This window comes from Lepisma saccharinum, chromosome 15, assembly GCF_977018435.1.
Source record: "Lepisma saccharinum chromosome 15, izLepSacc3.1, whole genome shotgun sequence".
Classification (NCBI taxonomy): Eukaryota; Metazoa; Arthropoda; class Insecta; order Zygentoma; family Lepismatidae; genus Lepisma; species Lepisma saccharinum.
In genome coordinates, this window is record NC_139243.1 from 6,689,197 (window position 1) to 6,716,450 (window position 27,254).

The 27,254-nt window shown below is 43.0% G+C and overlaps 1 protein-coding gene across 1 annotated transcript in view; it reads right to left on the minus strand.

Annotated features, from left to right (window-relative positions):
• Positions 1-1,927: 1,927 nt before the first annotated feature.
• Positions 1,928-27,254, minus strand: part of LOC145999743 (glutamate-gated chloride channel alpha-like) — a 30,331-nt gene continuing 5,004 nt past the window's right edge. The window contains exons 5-8 of the mRNA XM_083137028.1: positions 23,549-23,683; positions 22,165-22,366; positions 2,733-2,916; positions 1,928-2,158 (exon numbers count right to left, since the gene is read on the minus strand). Coding sequence (XP_082993154.1) covers positions 1,928-2,158; positions 2,733-2,916; positions 22,165-22,366; positions 23,549-23,683 — 752 coding nt within the window. The remainder of the gene's footprint in view (positions 2,159-2,732; positions 2,917-22,164; positions 22,367-23,548; positions 23,684-27,254) is intronic.

Consider the following 27,254-nt stretch of genomic DNA (forward strand, 5'->3'; position numbering starts at 1 on the left):
GAAGCGCCGTCCTTCCAATCACTTCTTCATCGCTGGGAAAAGGTGGAGGTCACTCGGCGCCAGGTCTGGGTTGTAGGGGGTGTGTGATCAAACACTTCTTGGTGGAATCATTGAATAAGGTCTTGGGTTGACGCAGTAAAATGCGGTCGGGCATTGTGATGAAGCAAGACAATATCTGAAGACAGCATTCCTCTCCATTTGTTCTGGCTCTGCGAAGTCTGCGCAATGTCTCACAGTATGCAGCCGAATTGATTGTGGTCGCCGGCTCCACAAAGTCAACCAGTAACACACCTCGCACTTGGCGGGAGAGTCGATTGTAGCAGACATCTCTACGCACCTCAGCTTCAACTGAAGCGTTGCCCTTGGCGGTGATGATGGTAGTGGCAGGCGGGACGCCAATCATGCTGCGTGTCGCCCCGCTTCTCAGCGCTTCACGGGCCACCTGGCGGCTCCATCGGAGGTTGAAAAAAAATAGCCCTCGTATTTCAGTATCTAATTGTCTTATTTTTATTGCTGGTGAGTGTACTTACGGGTAATGACGGCATGATATAAAATTGGTAAAGACAGAACTTTATTCACTCCTGTCTGTTAAGAAAAATAGAAGTATAACAGGTCTTTTGACTACTCAGCAACATTACCAAAAAATAGTTCATGAAGTGGTTATGAATCAAACGTTCAAACGTCAAACACAATTACTATGCACAGACCACTCTCAAACGCACAGCATGAAAAAACGGTACAGTCACTACAACAACCTTACACTTGACACAACCCTTATCCTATCTGTGAAAGAGTGGTTAGGACAATATTGATAGCGTAGTGATGATTTATTCCGTTTGTCCACTCATCGATTTCTTCAATTCATCACTCATCCTCGTCGTCGCAATTAATACAAGATGAAAAAAAAGTAAAAGAAAGCAATTTATGAAAATGGGAGAAACCTTTATTGAACTGATGCCATATCAACTACATTAGGCTAAGAGTTCCCATTGTATTAGCCAGCAAAGAACTGTGTGATGAGGTTCCTCGATGACGTACTGGCAATCATTGACTTCTTGTATTCATGCTCCTGGTGCAGTCATTGTACAGTGATTCGGATAATACTTTCAACTTTCGGTCCAGTCCCGATTAACCTATCTGAGGAAAGAAAATCCAAACCATAAGCTGAAGGGAAAGTAGTGTAAATCCGTTAGAATCACACGTGGTTGTAAATAGTATACACTACGTTGTTCATTTTACATTTTTATGAACACACGCATAAGGTAAATTCCTCCTAAAGTTCCTTCATTTCTATAATACGTGTGAAATTCTTGATGTCAGTTTGACAGCGAGCCTGCATTTTCTTCAGATACTCTTTTGGAGAGAGAGAGCATAGAAATATTCGCTAGAGCGTGTTGTGCATATGTACAGTCAACGGTAAAGATTATGGTAAGCAAATTGTCCACCGCTATTTTCATTACTTTCTCATTCTGCATCCTGTGTTGTTCTAAGGAATGAAACTATGTTGGTTCGAAGCAGGCATTGTTCCCTGCTAATTGACGTCTTTATTTCAATTCATTGTCATCACATTGTGTAATTCAAACCGAATGAAAATGGTGGTGGACAATTCGCCTACTGTTTCTTTCGCTGTTGGGTGTACAACGGCAAGTCTTCGCTGCTACGTCATTGAGAAATATGCGCAGTAGTCTCCTTGCGCACGCGCAGATGGAGGAAAAGCGTCAAGTAGGAGGACTCTTCTTTTCAACGTCAGACGTTAGGCTCGCATCCAACGTGCACACAAGGCATGGCCAGCAATGTTGCAAACGTGAACCGTTTGTATTCAATTCAGGAACGTCATGGCTGAAACCAAATCGCTGAGATTCCGGTGTCAAACCAACTGATTTTGCTATGATGGAGAAATCTGCTTAACTGGAACATAGCTGTCCTTTCAAACTTTCTCTTCCAGCTTGGCTGCCAAAAACCCTTCCCACTTCTTGTTCATTTTAGTCATATGGTGGTTCCAGTAGTATGCGTTGAATGCCATGAACACCAGGGGAAACATCAAGAGCGAAATTGCATCCAGACATCCTTCTCGCCGTAGCAAATTGCCGAATGCACGACAGCATTTTCCACACACATTGACACATTTCCATCTACTTTTGGTCACCTTTTTCTGCAACTGAAAAATTAAAGAAGATAGGAGTCAATTGCGACCCTTTAAGCATAATTCGAACGTATAGCTCTTTACGAAAACTGTGGCATATGAAACTTGTATTGTTCTAACAAAATGCCAGAGTGAGTTTGCTATCTATTGCGGAGATACATTGGTACTTCCAATTAATTCCAAATGTACTGGTAAATTAAGATATTTTGAGCCAGTGACAAATAAAGTATCTGCGTGAACAAAGCAATAACAATATTCTCTTTTAAGTGCCGAATGTGGCTTGAGTATAATACTGCTGAACGTTTTAAAATTCACAGAAAATTATGATAATAGTAAAAATAATAAACTACATATGTTTTCTGAGAGGGAGATCATATGAACATATTAAGTAACCATAAAGTACAGAATAAGAATAATTGATGGTTTGATATGGTAGGTTCGACTTCAAAAATAGTTCAAAACTTCAGTACAATAAACTTGCAGATGAAGTATTTTGATGACGAACAAGATAAACTTGGAAATTCCACCCCTTAGGAGCACCACTGCTTAACCTGCATAAAGATCAAGGAAGAAAGAAGATGGACCTCACCATAGGCTTAAACCTCGGAGGCATTGGGAAGACCATCTCGGAGTTCTGCTCTTTCCTCAACGCCTTGCACCTTATTCCTAGAAGGATGAGTGCATACTCCAGCAGGGCTGCCACCACGAAAGTCATGCACACCATTATCCACACCTCCACTGGCTTCACGTCGAAGGACGGCTGCAGCTTCTGCCTGTTGGAGTAAAGGGTAAGTACACAAAGTTCAAATTGTCTCTTGCATTATGGCAAAACTAGGTAACTAGGGAAAAGTACTTTATTTCTGTGGGAATGGAAGTGCAAACCACATATTACAAATCTTGTGTAAACTTTTGTTGATCTTTTTGGTACACGACATAGACGTTACCAAACATTTTTGCAGAGTTACAAGAAAATCCTACTTTAACGCATATACTAGCAATGAGATCACAACTGTTGACAACAACTTCATCAAGCCTCTCCGATGATGCAGTGGTAACTTCGTCAATTCGTGATCAAGGAGTCTCCATGAAGGCACATTACACAATGACTAGATGAAGTCAGAGAGTTCTGCAACCTCTATTGAGGCTCGGTGAGGCTCGCCTTAATGGATTTTTCTCGTAAGGCATGAGCCTCATTTGATAGCAGTGTTGCCAGCTGCTTACGAGAAAAAATCACCAAGATTTTTTTGGGTCTAACGTAGCCTAAAGCAAGGAGCTGGCAATCTTGCTTGAGGCTCGCCTTAATAGATTTTTCTCGTAAGGCATGAGCTTTATTTTCTCGCAGTGTTGCTAATATTTTACTCGAAAAAATCACCAAGGTTTTTTTTTTTGGGGGGTAACCTAGCCTAAAACAAGGAGCTGGCAACTTTGCTTGAGGCTTGGTTTACAGTGCATAAAGCACCTAACCTAACCTAACCTAACCTAACCCAACCTAACCTAACCTAACCTAACCTAACCCAACCCAACCCAACCCAACCTAACCTAACCTAACCTAACCCAAACCAACCCAACCCAACCCAACCTAACCTAACCTAACCCAACCCAACCCAACCCAACCCAACCAACCTAACCTAACCTAACCTAACCCAACCCAACCCAACCCAACCCAACCCAACCTAACCTAACCTAACCTAACCTAACCTAACCCAACCCAACCTAACCTAGCCTAAAGCAAGGAGCTGGCAATCTTGCTTGAGGCTTGCCTTACAGTGCATAAAGCAAGAAGCTGGTAACCTTGCTTGAGGCTTGTCTTACAGTGCATAAAGCAAAGTTGCCAACCTACTGGTATTTTTGCCATAGTTTTTTAAAAAAGAGGAGAGAGAGAGGGAAGAGTTAAACAACCGACGGCCCACCTACAGCTTTTTTTTTGTCTAACCTAACCTAAAGCAAGGAGCTGGCAACCTTACTTAAGACTCGCCTTACAGTGCATAAAGCAAGGTTGCCAACCTACTGGTATTTTTGCCATAGCCTTTTACAAAAAAAAGAGAGAGGAGAGAGAGAGGGAAGAGTTAAACAACTGACAATGTCGCTAATATTTACCTACAGTTTTTTTTTTACTTGGCAAGGGTTTAGCCAATTTATATACTGGCGTAACATACATACACTGGGCAAGGAGAGCCGGCAACAAATATATACTGCCGTAAAAGAGAAAGAGATGGATGGATGGCAACACAGTATGCGTGTGCGCGTGTGTGTATAATATGTAGCATTATTAACTAGAGTGTGTTGGCAACCCACCTGCAACTAAAAAAAAAGATAGAGATACCAACATTGCTGTAAGATAAAAAGAGAGACCTATCGTGATTTTTGTAAACCTCTCTCGGGGGAAACACGATGTGCTATACACACGTGCGCGCGCTGGTGCTTCTTATTATTTTTGTATTGTGACGCAAGCAAAACAAATAATTTTTTAAAATTTTTTTTAAGATTCCTGGCCCCTAACCCCGCCAGGGTGCGTGGTGCCCAACCCAACAAGGTTCTAACGGCTACGGCTCTAGATAACCGCACCTCTGTAGGGTTTCACGTGTTTTTTTTTTTCCCCCAAACTTCCATGAAACCCTACAGAGGACCTCCGTAATGCATGCAACGTGTACTAACGACTCTAGTGTTATTTGATGTTGTGATATTTTTGGATATAGAGTTTTATTGTGAGATATAGATAAAAATAATTATGTTTATTATAATATTTTCTTGATGAAGATGGAGAATATGTGTGTGTTACAAATAAAGTTGCATGCTTTTTTTTCTAGTGTGTGTGTATGTGTTTTTGATGTTTCGACAGCATCTGAAACGATAAAAAAAGAAATTTTATTGTTAATTTTCACGTGTAAAAACAAGAACAAATTTTTTTTGTGCAAATTTTCTGATTGTCTCTCGTGCTATAGTGCAAAAAAGATATTGTAACTGATAACTAATGAAATTGACATTGTAACTGATCTGAACTAGTGAAATTCGTATTGTGCTATTGTAACTGATTGTGCTAGTACAAAAAATTTCTTATTTGTGCAAGAAAAGATGTTAAAAAACTTGTTAAAACTGCTCTGTGACCCTCTCGTTCTTCACGTCGTAGGCGAAGGACTTCTCTGCAATCAGGATGACACTGCATAGGGTATCCTCGGGCAAGGCATCGTGGAACTCGCAGACGACCTTGATGTTGGTTCGATCGTTGACCACAACCTTCTTTCTCTTAGATGTGTTGATGACGGTCATGGGTCTCCGTGCTTTGAACTCGCTGGGCGTGTAGTACATGTCCACGCTTCCCTCGGTCACGCGTTTGTAAGCCGAGAACGCTTCGTAAAGTTTGAGGTAATCGTTTTTTGTCACGTCGAGGTTGTAATTCTCGCGCGGGAACACTTCGTTGCGTCCATTCTTGAGATAAACGTTCTTGATCTTGCAGTCGTCGAATTTGCTGGAATCTTTCTCCTGGTTGTTATCGCGCCCGGTCTGAAAGAGCACTACGACGAAATCTGGCATGTCGAACTGTATGTTGTTGAACTGCGTCGTCACGTCGAATTCCATGTGACTTCCCGACGCCATTTTCTGCACGCACTGGTAACCGTGAAAGTGAATCGGCACCTGCGGACTTTTCAAGATCTCCGCTTTGTACTTGAGGGCGTAGTTTGTTTCGTATTCCACCACCGGCATTCTCAATTCCATGCTCCGGATGACGCATTTCGCTGCTTCGGGTAAAGTGTTGGGCAGCGGCGTGGTGCCGTCCGGACCCAAAGTAGCGTATCGCATCAGTGCGTCGTTGTCGTTGGCCGCTCTTCGAAACGTGATCCTCAGTCCTCCCTTCCACATGATCTCCTTGTAGTCCGAGAAGAAACCAGGCAGCAGACGCATGGGAAAGAGCACCGTGTGATTTCTCGTCGATATTTTGGTCCCCGCTTCGAACCCTCCCGCCTGGTAGTATGCTGCGTCCGTTTTGGATAATTTCAATGTTCCCACTGCCGTCGACGTGATGCCTGGATAATCTATTCTGTCGATGACGGTGTTGTGTTTCCTCACCTCCACCTGCGAGAACAGGTGAGGCACGAAGTTGTCCACGAGTATCAAATTTGCTGCTGCGGGAAACGCTTCTCCGCTTTCCTTCTTCACCACGTCGAATTGAAGGTAGAGGTCCGCTCTGTGAGGATGAACGAACCCATCCCCTACGTCCACGTCGTATTCGATCTCCCGGTTCGCTTCGTTCAGATTGGCGAACGTGCGACGGTTGGGAGGAAAAGATTGCAATTCGTAACTTTCGATTTGTTCCATTTTACATGTATGGTTATTTATTATACGTTGATCTCCACGATGGCCGTCGTAGTGGCACCTGCGAAATCCACCACGTCTCCTTTCTCGTTCGTCACCACCAACTCTATGTCGTCTATGCGGTTGCGACATACTGGAAAATAGATCGGCGAAGAGGGCGTGTAGATGATCGGTTCCATGAACTCTGAACTTGGTTTTAACGTGGCTATGATTCCCGTCTGCTTGTGACTTCCTAACAATCCGTCCGAAGATTTCGTGATCATACCTTCGGCTACGTTACAGTGTACATTCAGAGTCTCTATGGCCAAGAATTTAGGAATGTTGGTTGCTACGTGCTTGATGCCAGCTTCGAGTTTGGTGTCGTTCTCGAAACCTAAAAGTTCTCCCATGGTGCCCAGGTCCACGGTCTCCGTCGCGGATAGGATTTCCACTCTGTGCGTGACCGAATTTTGAGAAAGGTATGTGCCTTTGGGTAATTGAGCTTGCAAAGTGGAAAGATTGTATTGTCCTGGCGTGACGACGATGTGTTCGCTTCCGACGCTAATTTTGTTGTTGTGCTGCGTGACGTTAGGTATGAGGTACATGCTGTAGAATGCACGCAGAGCCACGGATTTAGGATAGACGATGTCGTCGTGCAGCGTGAGTTTCAAGATTGAAGATTCGCTCGTGAGATGGAACACGCCCATCCTAGTGATGCTGTTTGAGGTTCCACAGTGCTTTCTGGAAATCCTCGATCGTAGGGTTATTTATTTTAGAGAGAAACGCGAGCACGGAGAGGCAGAGATGACCGCAGTTCACGTCTCCGAAATTTTGAATGCGTTCGTCGTTGTAGTATATAGAGGTTTTGTTCGTTTTCAGATAATGAATTAAATTTGTAGGTGGAACACCTCCGAAAGAATCGAAAACGAATGCTTTATCATCATTTTTGTGGTAACATATCCAATGCGTGCCTGGATTTTCTTGACCGTCCAAGTTGACTACTCCGCATTCTCTTCTTTTCACGCTTGAAGGTAACGAGTCGGACATGAAAACTCCTCTGAAGTGTTTGATTTGTAACGGTCCGATCAGAGATTCAATGTCTCGGTTGGTGAGTGCCGTTGTTTCTTTTTTTTAAACTTTCTCATCACGCCCTTGCCTCTTTTTTTCTCCATGGCCAGGTTGTGACGTTTCTGTTCTTCCAATTCCGCTTTGTTCTTCTTCGAGTCGATGACGGTTTTCGCGATGGCGGCACTTCCGCCGGCCAAACTTCCAACGGCCCCCAATGCTGCCAGGATGGCCGGGATGCTGAATATGAAACCTCCGATCTTTTGCTGTTTCCGCGAACGCTGCAATCTTTTCAATTGAGGTGTGCTGAGCAGCAATTTCATTCCGTGTCCTTTGCTCAAGCAAGAACGTTTCTTCTCGCGTTGTTTCTTGGTGAGTAACCCATCGAGGGCACCTAGATTTTTAAGATTGGAGTATGGTATCTGGTACACGACACCCTTGGGCTTCATGTTGATGCTCTATGTGTTATTTTCACGGTATGTTATTTATATATATATTCTGAGATTTTTTCTTGTGTAGTTTTTTACGGTATGTTATTTATATACCCCACCCCAATTTTTGTTTCGTGTTCATGGCGATGGTGGTACCCAGTGCGGCGACCCGTTCACCCAGCGATGCGTCTCTGCTCACAAACCTTTTGAAAGCTGCGTGCTCTAACTTTCTGTCTGCTTCGTGACGTGCGTCCAGATCCGTCTGCGTGGTGTTGTAGGCGATGTCGTGATCTTTGCATGCCGCGTCCAACGGATTCACACCCTTGTCTCCTCTCTCCAATCTTTTCTCGAGTTTGGTACCCGGTCCGCAGTACTGGTAGCCAGGTAGATGCATCTCGAAAGGTAACTTGTTGATGATGTCGTTCACGAGCCCCTTTCCTTCGGCCACGTTCCAAAATTTCGGAGGCAGCGTGTTGATGATTTTGATCAGGTAACCTATGCCCTTGTCGTCGTTCACGATGAAGTTGGAAAGTTTCGTGCTGATCATGTCCACGATGCCAACCTTCTCGTTGTAGAAATTACGGTTGCCTGCATTCTCCTCGCCGGCTATCACCAACAATCGGTCCACGAGTTTCCTCACATCATCCACCCAAACGAATTCTTTGGGTAACGTGTTGTAGCGTTTGACGCCGCTGCCTGTTTTGACCTGGTTCCAAATCGGTTTGATGAGATTCCTGTACTTCTCGCCGCTGCTCGATTTCACCCTATTCTGCGAGGCGTCGTTGTTCTGGTACAAGGCATCCGTCATGATCAGAATTTCCTTGTAACTCTGGTAATCTTCGTCGGTGTAATCTTTCGGCTGCTTTTTGGCGACGAGTTCCCACAGTCCCACCGTACCCGGATACCTGTTCCAACTATCCTTGTCGCCTAAATTGACTTTAATGTCGTTGCCTTCGAAGGTCACCTTCGATTTCCCAATCTTCCACACCACACCGCCGCCTTCGCTGGTTTCCATGCTGGGATACAATCCGAACACTTCATCCTTGTCGAATTTCCCCGTGCTCAGGTAGTCTCGTGTCAAAGGTCCCAACTCGATTTTATCCGAAGACGTGCTACCAATAGCTCGACGTCGTGCCGGTGCATCCTTCAGTTCGAACGGTGTCGAAGGAATGCTCGAAATGGGCGTGGGTACGGCGTAACTTTTAGCTGCGAGCGGCACGAGTTCGTTGATCAAATTTTTATTTTGTTCAGTGACACTTTTAATTTCTTTACCTAGACCGCTGATGGCATCGATCACAGGTTGATCCTGACGTTTCTTCTCTTCGTAGAATCCGCGATTCTCGGATTTCCAACCTTTGAAGCGTTTCGCGAGGTATTTTCGCAACTTGAGATTTTCGTCTTCGATTTTTCGTTTCGTCATGACGTTATTTATACACGTCGTTTCTCACAACGTTGCAACGTTTAGAAAGTCGTTGATTTTGTTTCTGTATTTTCCATCGTTGGGTTTCCTCGTCATGTCGATCGTCGCGAATCCGAAATCGTCACCGTTCCAGCAAGTAGAGCAGCAGCGTTCCGAAAATTGATTGTAGTTCATGTCTCCGCCTACGTAGTCATCGTACGCGTGCTTGAGGTTGGTGTGATCTTGACGAAACAAACATATGAAATTAGCGTTGTCGCGCACTAACTGTTTTGGAATTTTGGAAAACGTTTGAGCTAGGTAAAAACAATCCATTCCTTTGTGACGACCTTGCGTGAAAAAGTTGCGAATTTCATTTTGATTTTCCAGGATGGCATCGTCGAACACAACGACTGAATTTTCACGACAATCATCGAGTGGTTTTATTTCCGAAGCGAACGTTGCAATGTCCAGACCATCGTACACTTTCATCAGTTGCTGGTATTTGGATTGCTCCAAACTTTTCGAGAACACGTACAGGTGCCTGTTCTTCCAATCTAACCAATTCGGTGCGAGGAGAAAATTGTCCACGAGCAATGTCGTTTTCCCACACGCCGAAGGACCTACGATCAGACAGCGGATGCTGTCGGGAAGCAACTCACCGTTCTTTTTCTTCGTTTGACTTTCCGGATCCGGTAGACGCTTCACCACGTTCCACGTACTCACAAGATCACTTCGTTCGCGTCGATCCAACTCTTTTCCGGAAGTCCCAGCCATTTGACAAACAGTTTGTCACCTTTCCATTCAATACTTTCTCGATGAGGTACGTGTCGGGGTGTTTCGTTTTAGAGAGTTCCTCTTCGTAAAATCTTCCTTTCAAAATCTCGCCGCTACTATCTTTTATTATATACGTGTGTCGGTTTCCGGGTAAAACTCGAACCACCGTAAAAAGTTCCGTGCTCCAATTTTTTGTGAATCCCTTCTCGAAGGCGCGTTTGAATTTGCTGATCCTCACCTGGTCTCCAATTTTGTATTTAGCTTTTTTTGTCGTGGGTGTGTACTTTGGACAGTAAACGGTAGAAATTAAACGCTGCTCGTCAGATTTCGTAACGTCGGCTGGCTTCATGCCTATCGTTCTGTGTACCGTATCATTATAGGTGTCGACGAGTTCCGGCAGGATGTCAACCCATTTGTAATTTCCCCGAAGCGTGAATCGTTTCCACATGTGTGTTTTCAAGGTTCGATTGAATCTTTCCACGATGCTGGCTTTGATGTGACTGAAGGTCGAATAATGTCGAATCTTGTGTTTTTGAATAAACTTTTGGAATACGGCGTTGTAAAATTCTTTACCGTTGTCCGTTTGCAGAAACCGAGGTCGTCTGCCGCCGCTTTCGCGAAAAATTAATTTGAATGCTTCCGTGACACACGATCCCGTTTTCGCCTTCAAAGGTAGAGCCCATGCGAATTTCGAAAACGTGTCTATGACGGTGAGAAGGTACTTGTTGCCCTTGTTCAATTTATGTACGATTTTCAAATTGCCGCTCCTCATCTCCACGAGGTAACTTTGCCAGAGGTCGTCGATGCCCTTGGTTACCACAGCCAAACGTTCGTAGTTGCGGCGTGCAGGTTTATGCAATTCTTCGACGATGGCTTGCCTAGACATTTTTTTTAGAGATTACGTTTCAAAAGAAGCACAAGCGTGATGGGATTCAAAGAGGGTGGCACTTCGCTCGTGTTTTGAATGATCAGCTTATCGCCGGCACTCACGTCGAAAACGGTGAGATCATCGTCTTCGTGTATTTCATATATGTTGCGCGTTTCGTTCCAACGTGCCAGAGGAATGTTTCCTGCTTTCTGGACACCACGATTCGATATCAAGGTCATGGTAGGAACGCTAGCTTTTCTGCCGTGAGACCAGTACGAAAATTCGTTTATCTGAATCGTGCCATCGAGGAGAAACTTGTAGTACGGATGATAAGGATGCAACATGTACAGTTTGTTACCTTCGACGAACGTGGAGATTCTCTGTTGATTGGGAACGCTGTTGATTTCGATGGCTTGCAGAGAATGCAGTTTAGCGAATTTAGTGTCGACGCCGAGCAGATTACTGTGAACTTGTCCGAGTTTATTTTCGATGGGCAGCAAATGCTCGATTATGGTATCCGTTACGGCAGAAAACGACGGTTTGATTTTCACTTCCACGTTCAACTGCTTGTAGTTTTCGTTGAGTTCTTGCAACTTGGCACCGAAAGAGGCCAGCGTCGATTCCTGCGTGGATTCCAGCACTCCAACTTGATCTCTGATGTTGACGACAATGTTCTGAAGGTTCTCGACTTGATTCAATTTCGAGCTCTTCTCGGTAAGATCGTTCACGATGCTTCGCATCTCTGTAAACTGCGTGTGAAGGTCGGCGACGCTCTGCGAAGTGGGCAGCGTCGACACCAGCGAACTAATTTCGTCTCGAATCTGTTCCACGTTCGCCGTTTCCGTTTCTAGTCGTTTCAGCATTCGAGATATGTTTCTTTTCAAAGCGTGCAATTCTTTGGAGGTGGGGAGATTGGCCACCCTACTCTCGAGATCGCTCAATGAGCTTTTGATGTCGTTCGAATCGGATAGTGCCGTCACCGCCGTTTTCAATTTTTCCAAATCTTCGCTCGAAGGCACGCTCGTCCGTAACGATTCCAAGTCACCCTGTATGTTGTCGAGTACGTGATGAAAATGAGCGAGATTCGTTTCGACGTTCAAATTTTCTAAATATTCGATCTTCTGCTGAACCGTGCTCAACGTGTTTGAATGCTCGTCAACGCTCTCGCTTCAGCGTGAATATTTTTAATTTCTTCGTTGATCAATTCCAAGGACGCCTGAAGCGTAGCGATGGTGGTTTGAATGTGTTCGAAATCTCGATAGGCCTCCAATTGAATTTTTATGTTCGCGACGCTTTTACCGATGACCTGCAGTTCGTCCGACGATGGTAGGTTCGTCATTGTATCTTCCAAAGTCTGCAACTTGGATTTAATTTCTTCCAACGTGCCGGTGAATTCTTCTTGTAATTTGGAAACGACGACATGCAAGCGTTCTGCGTCTATATCGTTCACGACGGTTTGAAGTTCAGAGAAATTCTTTTCTATTGCGGAAGTTCGTTCTTCGATTTCGAGTTTCAATTTTTCCAAATCTTCATTTTTCGATTGAAATTGCTGTAATTTGGCCAAATCATTTTGAAGCGAATCCACGCTCAACTGTATATTTTGAACGCTGTCGTAAGAAGGTACGTCGACATAATTTTTTATCAGCGTTTTTAGTTCGGAATCGATTTTCAGAATGGGGTCGAGACATTGCGTTTGGAGCGTGGCAATTTCCGACTCTAAACTTTTGTTTAAGGTCTCCTGCAAAGCGATCAAATCGGTCCTCAACTTCTTAACTCGAACGTCCAACATGAGAATCTCTTCTGCATGGTCTACACGCTTGGTGTTGCCGAAAATGTCGTTAGGCATTTTTGGTTAACGGTTATTTATAATAGGATAGACGATTCGTAATTCTACGAAGAGAGGAATAAGTTTGTCGTAATCTCCGAGGAGTTCCATGTAAAGATAATCTCCTGCAGACACATCGTACGTAATGTTAGAAAGCATCTTGTCGTGCTTGATTCGAAAAATGTTCTTGCCGGTAGAAATTTTGATTTCGCCTGCGTTTTCCGGATTCACGGTGATTTGAAGTTTCCCGTCGATCGGAATTTCGTAGAAATGTAAATTGTTATTAAAAACATAAAACATTTTGCCCACATCGTCATTCAGTTTCGTCCAAATGCTGTTGAGGTGAATGATCAACAGACCGTTGAGTTTAGGTAACACGGAAGGTAAGACTTCATGATCTGGTATGGTTTCCATAATGATCTGTTTTTTGAAACCGAACAAATTCATAGGCATGCTGGTTATTTAAGAATACGGTCAAAGTTTTTTGTAATGACAGTCAAAATGTTTTTTTTTGTTTTGTTTTGTTTTTATTAATCTTCTGTTGAAGATGGACATATGTTGCAGGTTTTGCTTTTTGCTAAGCGATAGTGCCCCCACGACAATGTGTGAATACCACACTCGAGGACGTACTTCTTATCGTCATTGGGATCCAGCGCAATTTTTCTAACTTTGTTTGTGGTCAACACATGGTCGACGCTCTGGATGCGCTGTTCTGCTCTTAAAACCAGCGACCTGGTCTTGAGGCAATCGACGAAGTCCTCGAATGTGAGATGCTTCCGAACCACCTGTCTGCCGACACCCTTGGCCTTCTTGGTAACGCTGCCCTCGGCTTTGATGGCATAGGTTTTGGAGCGAAGACCGGCATCCTCGAGAGCCACATCACCTTTCTTCTCGTCTTTGAGTTTGCCGGGCACCATCTTGTTGCGAGCCGAGATGCCGTATCGGTTCGGCTGGGGATAGTTTGAGGTGTCGAAGAGGTCAACCAAAGATGGAACCGTGGCCATATCCTTGTACGCGTCGGCTGTGCGAACCTGATATATTAAACTGTCCGTGTCCGTGTAGAGTAGGCTAATATTGTCGTTATAGTGCTGGCGTAGTATCCCATAATATATTTGAAACATGTGCAGCTTGCTCAGGTCTAATACTGAGGCGCCAACATAAATTGGCTTGTTGAGCTTCACCTCGCTCTTCCTCATATGCACCAGAGCAAGCTGTTCGTTATAAATAGTCCCCGATTTGAATAACGGGTTTGCTACGAGCCTGCAATATTGTGCTTTGTTTGATATTAGCCTCACATCTACACGATTCCGTACATTCTCCATGGTTTTCCCGAACACCGCATTGTTCATAAGCTTAAAGAAATCCTTATCAAGCTCGGACGTGGCTGCGGTGCGGTGTTTGGTGTTGACTTCAATATATGGACGCAACCACGGAGAATGCTTGAACTTGAGGATGCGGTGAACTGCGTGGACCGCGACCCCTTGCTGCATCAACCACCGGAGATTCTGGTAGTGTAGGACGTAATTCTTCTTGGGCTCGAAATCCATGACGAGCTTCTTCTGGTTGGAATTGGGTGGACACTTGAACTCGGGTGCAGGGGAGAGATCGTTGAACAAATCCTGCAGCTTCTCGGAGAATTGCAGATCAACCTCGGCGAAGAACCCATGTTCTGAATCGTCGAAGCTTTCAATGTTAAAGTTGGAGGGGTCGGCCCACTCGAACCCTCTAAAGGGGAGTGGCTGCATCATGGAGTGTCCGTACAAGTTATTCACGTCCGTGTGCATGATGTAGCTGGACGGTTGTGAGGGGTCGTAGCCAGTAGCCATGTGATGGTTGTTGGCGCGCGCGTACCGTTGCGACACCTGGACCATTCCACCCCGGATGCCGCGTTCCACAAACAGCACCATGTCATAATCGGAAAGAAGCTCCAGCTCGATCTTCGTCACCAGAAACATGGCTGACCACGCCAGTCCGGGGAGACTATAGAAGTAGGCGGGGTCCAGCTGGTAGATTTTTATTGCGGTCGCACGGAACGTCTGGAACACGTCGGCGAGGAGCGTTACATCAAGTCTGAGGTAGGCGTCGTGGTAGTCCCCGAGAGTTCGACAGCCCAGCTCGCGCCACATGGACTGGGCATGGTGATATTCTTCGTCGGTGATGTTCGAGCCTCGTAGCTGACTGTAGAACTTCGCCTGGGGAGGTAGCGACGTCTCCGCGAACTTGGAAGGGTCTGTGATGTATTCGTAGGGATAGACCCCCTTACGCTTGAAGAGGCCGGCGTCCAAGTTCGGAACGTTTGCAGAAGTGATGAGCATTTGCTCGTCGCTAAGCTTCCCCGCGAGAGCATCGAGGCTTGCCGGGAGGAACCTCAGGGAGTCGAGGAAGCGAAGCTCGACGGTAGAGCGTGATCCCGGGATCGACACTCGTTTGCTCACACTGATGTAACGCTCCTCGTTCTGGGCGAGAACGTTGATTCCCTTGTTGTCGTATCCAAGATGCTTGATCAGGTGGTGGAAGTCGTATCCCGAGCCATTATGAAAAAACACAGGGATGAAGCGCGGGTCCCGGGCCATGAGGTTGCATCCGTTGCACCATGGACCAACATACCTACCGTTAAAATGATCATGGTGTTGGACTTTACGGTTGTTGGCGGTGTACTCCTTGACGCAGACAGGGCAAGCGATGGCCTCGTCGTGTCTACGTTGATCGTCGGGGGACAGTGGGAGCATAGACTTGGGGGCCAACAGTACCTTCCCTATCTCGATGGCCTCGACAACCATCCTCTCGAGGAAGTGTTTGGCTGCGTCGGGACCGCGATACACGTAGGGCTCGGGGGCGATGTGCTGGTCACGTCGCACCACAACGTATGCGAAACTGGATGCCTCGTGGAGTTGGTAAGGGGTGGTGGAGGAAACTTCGGGATCGGGATCGCAAGTGGACAGGGGTTTGAGGAAGGCCTCGAAATCTGCGATGATGATAGCGGGGTGCTCCACCATGGCACCGTGCATGCGGAAACGCTCCACGACACCAGGTTCGGGCAAGACTGCCACACCCGGCTCGTTGTTACTACAGTAGAACTTGTGGCGAGCGAGCTTCTCGGCAGCGATGTTGGGGCCTCTGATGCGCTGATAATCCTGCTGTTTTTGATTGTCAAAAGTGAACAGACACCTTCGACAAACTTCTATGCTACCACGATGCTTGCTTTTTTGGCTCGACACCAACCGGGAGAGGGAACGGATAAGGGTGTAGTGGTGATGGGTCTCGTCCTTGATGAGCAGAAGGTGAATTTCCTGCGCACCATCGTCCTCTACGTCGCTCACCTGGATGGGGTACACCGCATTTTTGTCAGTGAGGCCATAAACGTTGATAGCCAACCGCGCACGAGCCTCGAACTTTTGAATGTCCGGGACCTCTACGGAATAGTCGATCCCAACCATCGCAACTTCCAGCTCTGACTCGTAGGGTAGGTAGTGGTTAACTCGGTGTGGTTGGTTTTTCCTGTTGACAGGGTGCAACGCTGCCAGAACACACCATACGAAGCACTTGGCGTCGCTGTTCTGAATGTTCAGGACGGCCTTCTTTGCCGCGATGGAAGGTGGTAAGGGGACGTAGCTGGAGGCGGAGAGAGGCGTAAACTTGCAAAGTTTGACGCACAGTTCGTGAGGCCCCCCACACAGCGAACCCCCCGAGCCCTCAGCTTCATGTTCTTCTTGTTTCGCCACCAGCTCCTCGGCAAACTTGTTGTAGATGACCTCGAGGTTGTTGACATCCGCCAGATGCAGCGTCTTCGCCTTGGTGTTGTGGCAGAAGCTGTAAATTTCATCGGACGGCTTCTTGTACTGGCAACGTAGCGATGCGTAGAATTTGGTGGAGTGCGTTGCAAGCGCATCACCGAGAATAGAAATTATCTCTGCTCGCTTCTCCTCCAAAAAGCTACGCACGTCGCATAAGCCCTCCGAAGTGATGACAAAATCCTCCAACAAACGCTCGAAAGCAGACCGGTCTGCTTTCATCGCAGGCTTGACGCGTTTGGCGGATGGTGCATTGATGGAGGCTGCTTCTGCCTTCCTCTTGGTGGAGCTGGTCGACGGTTGTGGAACAGGTGTTCCGACGACAATTTTGCATGATGTTATATGCCTCTTTAAATTATTAATGGTAATATGTATACCGCACCTGGGACATGGTTCGGTGGCAGCCAAATGCTTGCCTGGCACGCAGGTACGACAATGTCTTGCAAAATTTCTGCTTGATATGCTTATTTTGCACACAGGGCAACTTTTCATGGAGCGCATTTTTTTTGGGGGGTATGTTTATTTATATGTGATCTGTTGGTGGTAGAGTGTTTACAAAAAAAATGCCTTACGAGAAAAATTTTGTTTTCCTCAAATATGTGCTTTAATATACCCTGTAAAAAAATTTAAAAAAATATATAAGAAAAATATGATTGTAGATAGAAAAAAAAGCACAATAAATATTGTATGCATGTGTAATTCTATTTAGTTTATTTTTTGCTAGACACGAATCTTCTTCAGATTTTATTGCCCATTAGTATATTTTTCTACCAATCTAGTAGAGGTATGAAACTATGAAAATGTACTTGTTTATATATATTCTATTGTTTCGGCTGATATAATAGCAAATATATATATATATAGCTATTTTTGAAATTCTAAAATTTTCAGGTATACTTATTTTTACATGCAAACATACATCATAAAAAATTACACAATCGTATTTTTTTTCCATACACACATTTTTTTTTATTTTCAGAAAACAAAGTTATTTTCGATTTTTTTAAATCAAAACAATAAACATTATTTGTGTTTATAGTATTTGTCGGGCAATAGCAGATAAAACAAGAATGGGTTTTTATACGACCCCCAGTTTACGAGTTACAAAACAACTTAGAAATCACATCTTGAAATTTAAATTTAAAATAACTCGAAAACAGTAAGCACTAATCATTATGTTTCCAATAGGTTGTAGAGTATATTCAATTTTTTATCAAATGTCATTAAAATTTTCGAAATAGGGTAAAAACTAAGCCGGCAAATCAAGTTTCTCAAAAAATTAAAAAATTGTCTATATTTTCGAAACTTGAGGGGGTGGAATCGATTTTATTTGCTAGTCGTATAGTTTTCGTCAAATCCTATCCAACAAACCTAAAATCATCATCCTAGGTCAATTAGGAACCAGGAAAATCAATGTCTTGGAAAACATCTTAAGATATTTGTCTTAAGAAAATTTTCTTGACAGACCGGAAGTAACATCTTGACAGACCGGAAGTCGACTTTCTTAAAGATTAAGACAAATATCTTAAGATGTTTTTCCAAGACATTGATTTTCTTGGTTCCTATGGGGCCTAGAACCACGCAACTTTGGATTATGTATATACCGTTGTTTTTTCCTACATATTCACTAGGGCTCGAAAGTGCGGTAGTTGTATTGTTGCCTTGTAATCAAGAGGTCCTAGGTTCGAACCCGATAAAAATACATAGTGGTTCAGATCCTACTTTAAAAAAACTGTAGGCCTGGTCCAGATTAGCCTTACTGCGCATATGTGAATATAGGAAAATACAATGCAAAGTCAGCAATGTGTGATGTGGTCAGCACCAAATATTTTAATTTTATATGTATATTTAAGTTCCATGCATAAACATGGCAGTCTTCCTATATGCTTTTATGGTATGGTGCTATGCACAAAAAAAGCATTTTATTTAAGCATATTTAACTTCTCTTTCCATCTCTCAATCTATTCATATTTGACACGGTCATTGTAAGTCGGCCATTTTGTTTACGTAGCAATTAGGCTTAAAAAAAACTTTGACACACTCATTGCAAGTCGGCCATTTTGTTTACGTAGCAATTACGTTAAAAAACTTTAAACCACATTATTGTTATTTTTTTTGTGAATGCTTGTTGTGATAAAAAATACATAATTAGATATATTTTATTTAATTTTATGTTTAATATCTTTTCTGTGTATAAAACTAAATAATAATAAAATTCGAAACACTATGTACCTCCACTAAATATCAAAGGCACAAAAAAAAACAAACAGGCTAACACACGCAAAATTATACTGGTCTGCCAGACGCCAGAGCCTCGTTACTCTACAGTCCAGGGTGTACTACGTGGAAGTGAGGTTAACTGTTGGGCGTCTTACCAGAAAATCGTCCTCTTACACCCCTGCATATTGCTATTTTGCATATGCTTGGTGTATATAGTAATATGTAATAAATATATATATAAAAAAAGCAAGAAAAAAAAAGAGATACATGCAACACACTTAAAACTTGTATACTTTCTCTCTCTTCTTTTTGCGTGCTTTGCGAGTATATATTCCTTCCACAATATGCTTAAGAATTGTTTGGTTTTTGTAGAGAGTTTTACCTTTTATCTACAATTCCTTTACATTTGTTTGGTTATTACAGAATCAAATCACAGAAGCAACACTACCTATTTATATAACACAAAGCCAACTCATGCAAGCTAACAAACAAATTTACTCACGTTAGTTAATTTCAATCACAATCACAATGTTCTTCTTGCAGCTCACAATAAAAAATAAGACCTGATGCCCCTCGAGCTTCTAGTTTATTAGTCGAGGAGTAATATGTAGGTTAACAACGTGGACTAGTAGAAATCCAGTCTAGAACATTCTTCCCCCTACATTTCAGCCACATCATTTTACCAGTTCGAAAATTCACAAGTTAATGCATCGCATCGCATCGCATCACTGCTACCAATGCTGTTAACTGACGTCACTATTTCTCAACAGTTGCCAGACCTGATGTTAACAGCTGTTGTAACCTAAGCAGCATGTGTATGCTCTAGAAAATAGTTCTATACTTCAATTTTTAGCACTGTCATTTTTCCTACTTTCGTAAATTCATCACGTCACCCCCACCAATGCTGTTACCTGACGTCATTATTTCTCAACAGTTGGCTGAGCTGATGTGAAAATTACATAGCATTATCTGTGCTGAACACGAATTTTTGAGCGAAATAAATGCGTCAGCATGAAATTCCATCATTATTGTTAGCTTTTGAAAAAACAGGAAGTACATCCGCCACTGTGAATAGCCAGAAATGCTGCCCCCCTCCCAGTCACCCATCTCTCTCTTACAACAGCATGTGTGTGCTGGCAACTCTATCTAGTTGCAGGTTTTTTAGTTAACTCGTAATCCTCGTCAAAAACTACAGTAACATCATAATATCATATTGCACAGAAGAGAGAGGACATCGCTCACCACTGTTGCCGGCCATAAATCTCTCTCTCTCTTCATCTTACAGCAACATTGGCATCTCTATTTTTTTTAGTTGTAAGTAAATTGCCAACACACTCTAGTTAATAATGCTACATATTATACGCACACACGCACACACATACTATATTACCATCCGCCCATCTCTCTCTCTTTTACGACAGTGCGTGTTTGTTGCCTAACCTAACCTAACCTAACCTAACCTATCTTCTTGTTTAGTGTGTGTAGGTTGGCAAAAATGGCTTTATGCACTGTAAGACAAGCCTCGAGCAAAATTGCCAGCTCCTTGCTTTAGGCTAGGTTAGACCAAGAAAAAAAAAGCTGTAGGTGAGTGTTGGCAGCTGTCGGTTGTTTAACTCTTCCCTCTCTCTCTCTCCTCTCTCTTTTTTTTGTAAAAGGCTATGGCAAAAATACCAGTAGGTTGGCAACCTTGCTTTATGCACTGTAAGGCGAGTCTTAAGTAAGGTTGCCAGCTCCTTGCTTTAGGTTAGGTTAGACAAAAAAAAAGCTGTAGGTGGGCCGTCGGTTGTTTAACTCTTCCCTCTCTCTCTCCTCTCTTTTTTTTAAAAAACTATGGCAAAAATACCAGTAGGTTGGCAACTTTGCTTTATGCACTGTAAGACAAGCCTCAAGCAAGGTTACCAGCTTCTTGCTTTATGCACTGTAAGGCAAGCCTCAAGCAAGATTGCCAGCTCCTTGCTTTAGGCTAGGTTAGGTTGGGTTGGGTTAGGTTAGGTTAGGTTAGGTTGGGTTGGGTTAGGTTGGGTTGGGTTGGGTTGGGTTGGGTTAGGTTAGGTTGGGTTGGGTTGGGTTGGGTTAGGTTAGGTTGGGTTGGGTTGGGTTGGGTTGGGTTAGGTTAGGTTAGGTTAGGTTAGGTTGGGTTGGGTTGGGTTGGGTTGGGTTAGGTTAGGTTAGGTTAGGTTAGGTTAGGTGCTTTATGCACTGTAAACCAAGCCTCAAGCAAAGTTGCCAGCTCCTTGTTTTAGGCTAGGTTACCCCCCCCCCCAAAAAAAACCTTGGTGATTTTTTCGAGTAAAATATTAGCAACACTGCGAGAAAATAAAGCTCATGCCTTACGAGAAAAATCTATTAAGGCGAGCCTCAAGCAAGATTGCCAGCTCCTTGCTTTAGGCTACGTTAGACCCAAAAAAATCTTGGTGATTTTTTCTCGTAAGCAGCTGGCAACACTGCTATCAAATGAGGCTCATGCCTTACGAGAAAAATCCATTAAGGCGAGCCTCACCGAGCCTCAATAGAGGTTGCAGAACTCTCTGACTTCATCTACTACAATGGTTCGGATTCCGCTTTAACCTGCAGGTCCTGTCCCGATTAGCACATCTGAGTATAAAGTGGACATAAAACTTGAAAAACTCCAACTGGAAACATGAATATGTGTCTGGAAATTACAAATTGAGGCAGCTAATCTTGTTACGTGCCTTTCAGTCAGTTCAGGAATTTACCCTTCACTCCTCATGTCGTTGTCAAAATACACTTGTAATCACCATGTGTGGAAAACAAAACTTACTATTTCACTTTTATAAATGGATTGTATTTAGATAAATGCTCTTAACAGTAATTTATAAACTTTAAACCACACATTACCATTATTGTCGACATTTCTTTACCACTATTCTCCCGTTTCTATCGTATTTTATGCTTGTTGATAAATCTATCAGTTTGTCAAATGTTGCCAGGTCCTGGCACATCAATGTTAATTTATTTTCTATCTGACACTAGTTGTCTGTGACATCATAAATATTTGCCAAATTAGAAAACGAACTAACAGAATATTTTAACTAAATAACAAAGATTACCTAACGGTGGAAGCGGCCCCGGCGCCTACCCAGCGTCGAATAACATGGGTACCTGGGGGAAACCCTGGGGGGTAAAGGCGGTCAGGGGCGTGATGCTGATCACATCACCCCCACTCACGACCGGATCAAGAAAGTGTGGGGCGTTACCCCCACACCCCCTATACGCCTTCATGGCGTGGTGCTATGCACAGGGGAACACTTTACCTTCACTTTTTTTTTTACAATGTAATGTCCAGGTCATTACAAAGAAGCGATGCATACACATAAATAATCTTAACGTATCCTACCTGAGCGAGCTGAACATGGTGACGAGCGTCAGCAGGGAGGTGACCATAAGAGCCACCCTCCCGGGAACCATGTTGGGGTCGATGATGAAGCTGCACCAGGAGATGATAACCAGCAAACCGCTCGGGAAATACGTCATAAGGAGGTGAGTGGAGAGCTCCCGGCGCAGATAAATGGTAAGGAACAGTGAATAAGGGTTGAAACCTGAAATTTGTGAGAAATTTCCACAATAATATTCTTTCACATTTAATTTATTCGTTCAACTTTTATTTTTGAATTATAATATATTATTTAATTTAAAAATAAGATTAGTATTAGCCAACATGGGTATATTGTTGGGAGATCAATAAGTACGAATCTTTCTGTCTTCTTAACTGACATCACTCAGGCTTTCGGCGAACAACACCGATTAGAGTTGTCTAAAGCGTTTGATTCAGTGAACCACAAAGCGTTGGTTACTAAACTTTATAATTTTGGTACACAGATTTATTGTAAATGGTTGAGCAGCATATATTATTCAGATTCAGGTTGCAAAACACTGTCTCTAAAACCTGTTTTTATCAATAGAGGTGTACCACTAGGATCTCGACTGGCTCTGTTTTGTCTAGTTTATTCTTGAACGATATAGAACGCCTTGTAATCAAGACGTCTCGGTTTGATACCCAGTGGAGGCACATTGCACAGTGGCTCAGATCCCACTTTAAATCGTAGGTTTAGTCCCGATTAGCCTTATCCATGTTTAGTGGACTTAAAACAAGAACTCAAACTCTACATCAAATCTCTTTGATGGACCAGAAACAAATAGATTGATTCACTACAGTGTGTTTTTGACGAGAAATTAAACAAAACAACTAAAGTGAAACGTCGTTAAACCGAACCTCCATAAGCTGGACTTCGCTTAATCCGGACAGGCAAAAAAAAAAAAAGAAAAGGAGAATGCAAGGTTTTAAATGTGGCTAGAAGTCAACAAGAGAACTTCCCAAAGAAAAGGCAGTCAACCACTGATGAAATTCTGTTTCACGTAGACTTTGTACTGTACTGTATAGTGTATTTAGGCCTATTCCCTTTAAATACACCATAATAAACGTGTTTTCTTGCTATAAACGGATTTTTAATGCGCTTTCTACTGTTCTTTTGAGTTAATCCGGACTTTCGTTAAACCGGTCAACTTATCCCCCCCATTAGTCCGGATTAACGAGGTTTTACTGTATAAGCAAAAGTAACTATTAATTTCTCTTCTAGTTATTAAAAAAGAAACTATATTACAGTTCTAATTTCAAATAGTAATCAGAGTTACTAAAATGGGCAACTGCAACTTACAGACAAATGCGTCGAAAGACTGTTCTAATAATGTTAGCTATGCCTATTGAATTACATAATACATACGAAATCCTGTAGAGTGTTGCGACGTTTGAAATCTGAATTTGAAACTTGGCAGCTCCAGGTCGTTGTTGTCCCAGCTGTTGTCTTTTATCTGTATAGGTGCTCTGGACGACCATGTCAAATTCACGAACAGTTGCTCTGAAGGTAGAACAAGAGAATATTGTATATGCACGTCCTATAGGCATAGGCATTTTTTCTGAGGCGTCTCAAGCCTTATAGTGTTTACTTGTAAGTAAACATTAGAAGACAAACACAGAAAGGCATATTGGAATGGCAGGATGTTCTCCTGTGTTTGGAGCGAAGACCTTACAAATTCCAATACTTGCTTCATCCTGTGGAAAGGTACAAGCCAAACAGCCGCATCTGAATTGACAGGTATTTGAATTTGTGTATGTAAGCAACCGAACCGATCTGAGAAGATCGAAAAGAAAATTCGAGACCAGTTTCGGATTTGAATGCAGTGTGTTTCAAAACCGAAATTATATAACCTCTCTGTACTCTTTTTTACACGTAGATCCCTAAATGAAACCAGCAGAATAGAGAATGTACAAAACAAGTTCCTTCGATTCCTAAGACTGAAAAAAAAAGCGGCGTTTACCCCAAATATACTCCTCATCATACCCTAAAAAAATATTTCAATGTACAATCCCTAGGCGATAGAAGAAACATTCATCAGTTACTATTCTTGCATAAACTTTTAAACAACTCATTAGACTCGCCTCAGCTGCTCTCAGAAATCCTTTTTTATGTACCATATAATAAGGTAAGACCACGGAAAGAACTGTTTCAAGTACCGAGAGCTCAAACAAAGTCAGCCAACGCGGCACCCACTCGGAGAATGTGTAGGTTATATAACGAAATTGCAAAGTCATATGATAAGATAGACATCTTCCAAAGTTTTAGAAGGTTCAAAAGGGAAACTGAAACTTACTTCCAACACCAGACTACAGCGCCTTGAATAACGTAGTGTGGAAAACGACCGAAGAAACTGGTTCCCCAGACGGATGAGAAACATAGATGGCAGTGCGATCAATGTCGGTGCTAATTTTCTTATGAAAGTAATGCGGCTTTGTTAGTTTTGGAATATATTATGTAGATTTGTTTGTCTTGAAAGGCTGTACGTGAATTGATGGAAACAGTTATATTTGTGGAGTGATTTGCAGCCACGAAATGGCATTAATTTGGAAAGAAAAGTAAAATAAAATGAATAAATAAATAGTATGCGTGCGTAACACAAGAAGAAACATCGCAATGTGATTCCGGACGTCAGGTCTTGGACTGTGTATTAGAGTTTATTTTTTTATGTTATTAGAATATAAATAGTATCCTTAGAGATATTTCATACCGAGGCGACAAACCACAAATGTCGCTTGAAAGCGAGCAGTCGGAAATCAATGCAGCCTTTTGAACCGTAGGGACACAAGCCCTGACTGCACCGTTTCCTCAAGGAGATTTTACACCAAAGCGACACGCGACAAATGATACGAGGCTTTCACACCAAAGCGACACGGGTCATTCGATCCAAGGCAACTTTCATACCGAAGCGACACATGTTGCTTGGAAAGGAGCCAATCAAGAGCAACATTTCACATCGTAGCGGCATGACGGGAAGCACAGGCCAGCGTTCGGTTGGTGAAATCCTCAAGCGATAAGTGTCGCGTGCCGCTTGTCGCTTTGGTGCGCAATCTCACTAAAGCAAGACACTCATTGCATCGCATATGCGCGAACAACAAACCACGGCAACATGTTGCAAGCTATTGAGGAAATGGCTCAGTTTCAGCGACGCAGAAGCGACAAAGCGACACGTGTGGCTTATCGTGTCGCCTAGCTCTGTTGTTGTAATGTGCGGTTTATTGTGTCGCCTATCTGTTGTTCGCAAGCAACTACACTCATGTTGACTGAACGCACCATGTCGATGTCACTTAGTTGGGAACTCCCCCTGTAGCGCGTCACTTCGGTCTGAGCACCCTTCCTTTAAGGAGCTTTCCGACCGAAGTAACAAGTAGCACGCGAATACGCCATATGAACGTGTCGTTTGCTGTTTGGACCCTCATGTGCAATGAATGCTATTTTACAGTCTGGAAGTGTGTGTCACTAGTGTGACAGTGTGAACATCCCGTGTCGCTTGTCCCATTGGTTTGTCCCTTACACTCATGTCGATGGCACTAAGAAAGTTTTGTGGGGTTCCCCTTGTCGTTTCATGCAATCATCGTTATCATCATCGCCGCGATTACTTTAAATCGGAAGAAAAGAGACAGTAAATATCAAAAATACAAATGCTTCAGTGTGTATATCTTTAAAAGAAATGATGATGATTATAATAATAATGAACGTAATTCATACGCAAAAATTTAGTGGCCAAGAGCATTCCACGCCTATTTTTTCTCCCGTATTATTAACGAAAGTATGACGATAACAGGACGTGGTCGACTGTCTAGAATGTTCGTTAATATCTTCGCGACCACTGTACCAAATATCATAGCAATTATCACATTTATAGAAATGCTTCATGTAAAAGAATCAGACGTTGCAGCGAAAACTCCATTTACTTCCATTATAAGCAGACGAATACCAAGCACCGGGTACAACACCAGCGCCTCTAGCGGATCATTTTCGAGTGAAACCAGCCAGAGAGCGTAGAACCGTGCCGTTTTCCACACTACGTTATTCAAGGCGCTGTAACCAGACTTAACTTTCTTTAGTAGTTCAGTCTCTTTATGTACAGAAGATAGAGTCCATCCTATTTTTATTTTTTATTTTTGTGTTATTTACTAATTACTATCATTACATCTATATATCATGGTTTATATATAAGGTGAAGCTCATATATTTTTCCTTGGTTATTTTCTTGGTTATCATGTAAGTTCTAACCTCACTTACTTCTTTTTCATATCTAATCTTATATTAATTTTTATATTACTGTAACACATATTATCATAGTATTGTACCTTATGAATTCTGCTGATTGCATATTTTGTGTACCAAACAGTGTTATAATACAAGACACTGTAAGTGGGCATTTGCCTGCAGTGTCATGTCTTTAAATAAATAAATAAATTAGGAATTGACAAGTAAGGTTAGGAGGAAACATGGTGGAGACGTCGGGCAAACAATAGATTCTTTTTATGAATATGCAAACACACACGCGTCTCCATATATACATCGGCTTTCCCATGTGAATCATAACCTGTAACTTCTCAAGAAACACTGGACTTACTTTCCCCCAATTAAAAAAAAAAGTGTCCCCGCCGTGAAAATCAAGGGGTTCCAAGTTCGATACCTGGTGGAGTCACACAGTGGTTCTCATTCAAACTACGTCCAGTCCCGATTAGCTTATCTGTGCATAAAATGGACTTAAACTCAACAACAAAAACACATACGTGGAGGTACGTGTATAATATACACTGCCGTACGCAGGGCAGTAGCGGCTGCTGCCTATTCGCGCACTCGCACGTGCATACCCAAATAAATGTGCAATGTAATTGATTTTTATTATATTTATTCATTGAAAGCAATTTCTTCAAAACAGCAAATGTTCCCGGACCACATCGCCTTCCATTTACTTCCTTACGACAGCTTTTCTGTCTGAGTAACTCGTGACGAATGGGCATGAACGCAATTAGGAAGTGCACACAGCTGCACATTGAAATGGCGCTGTGTTCGACGGTGTGTAGAGGAAGTAGAAAGGCTCTTATGGCTTGGATCAAGT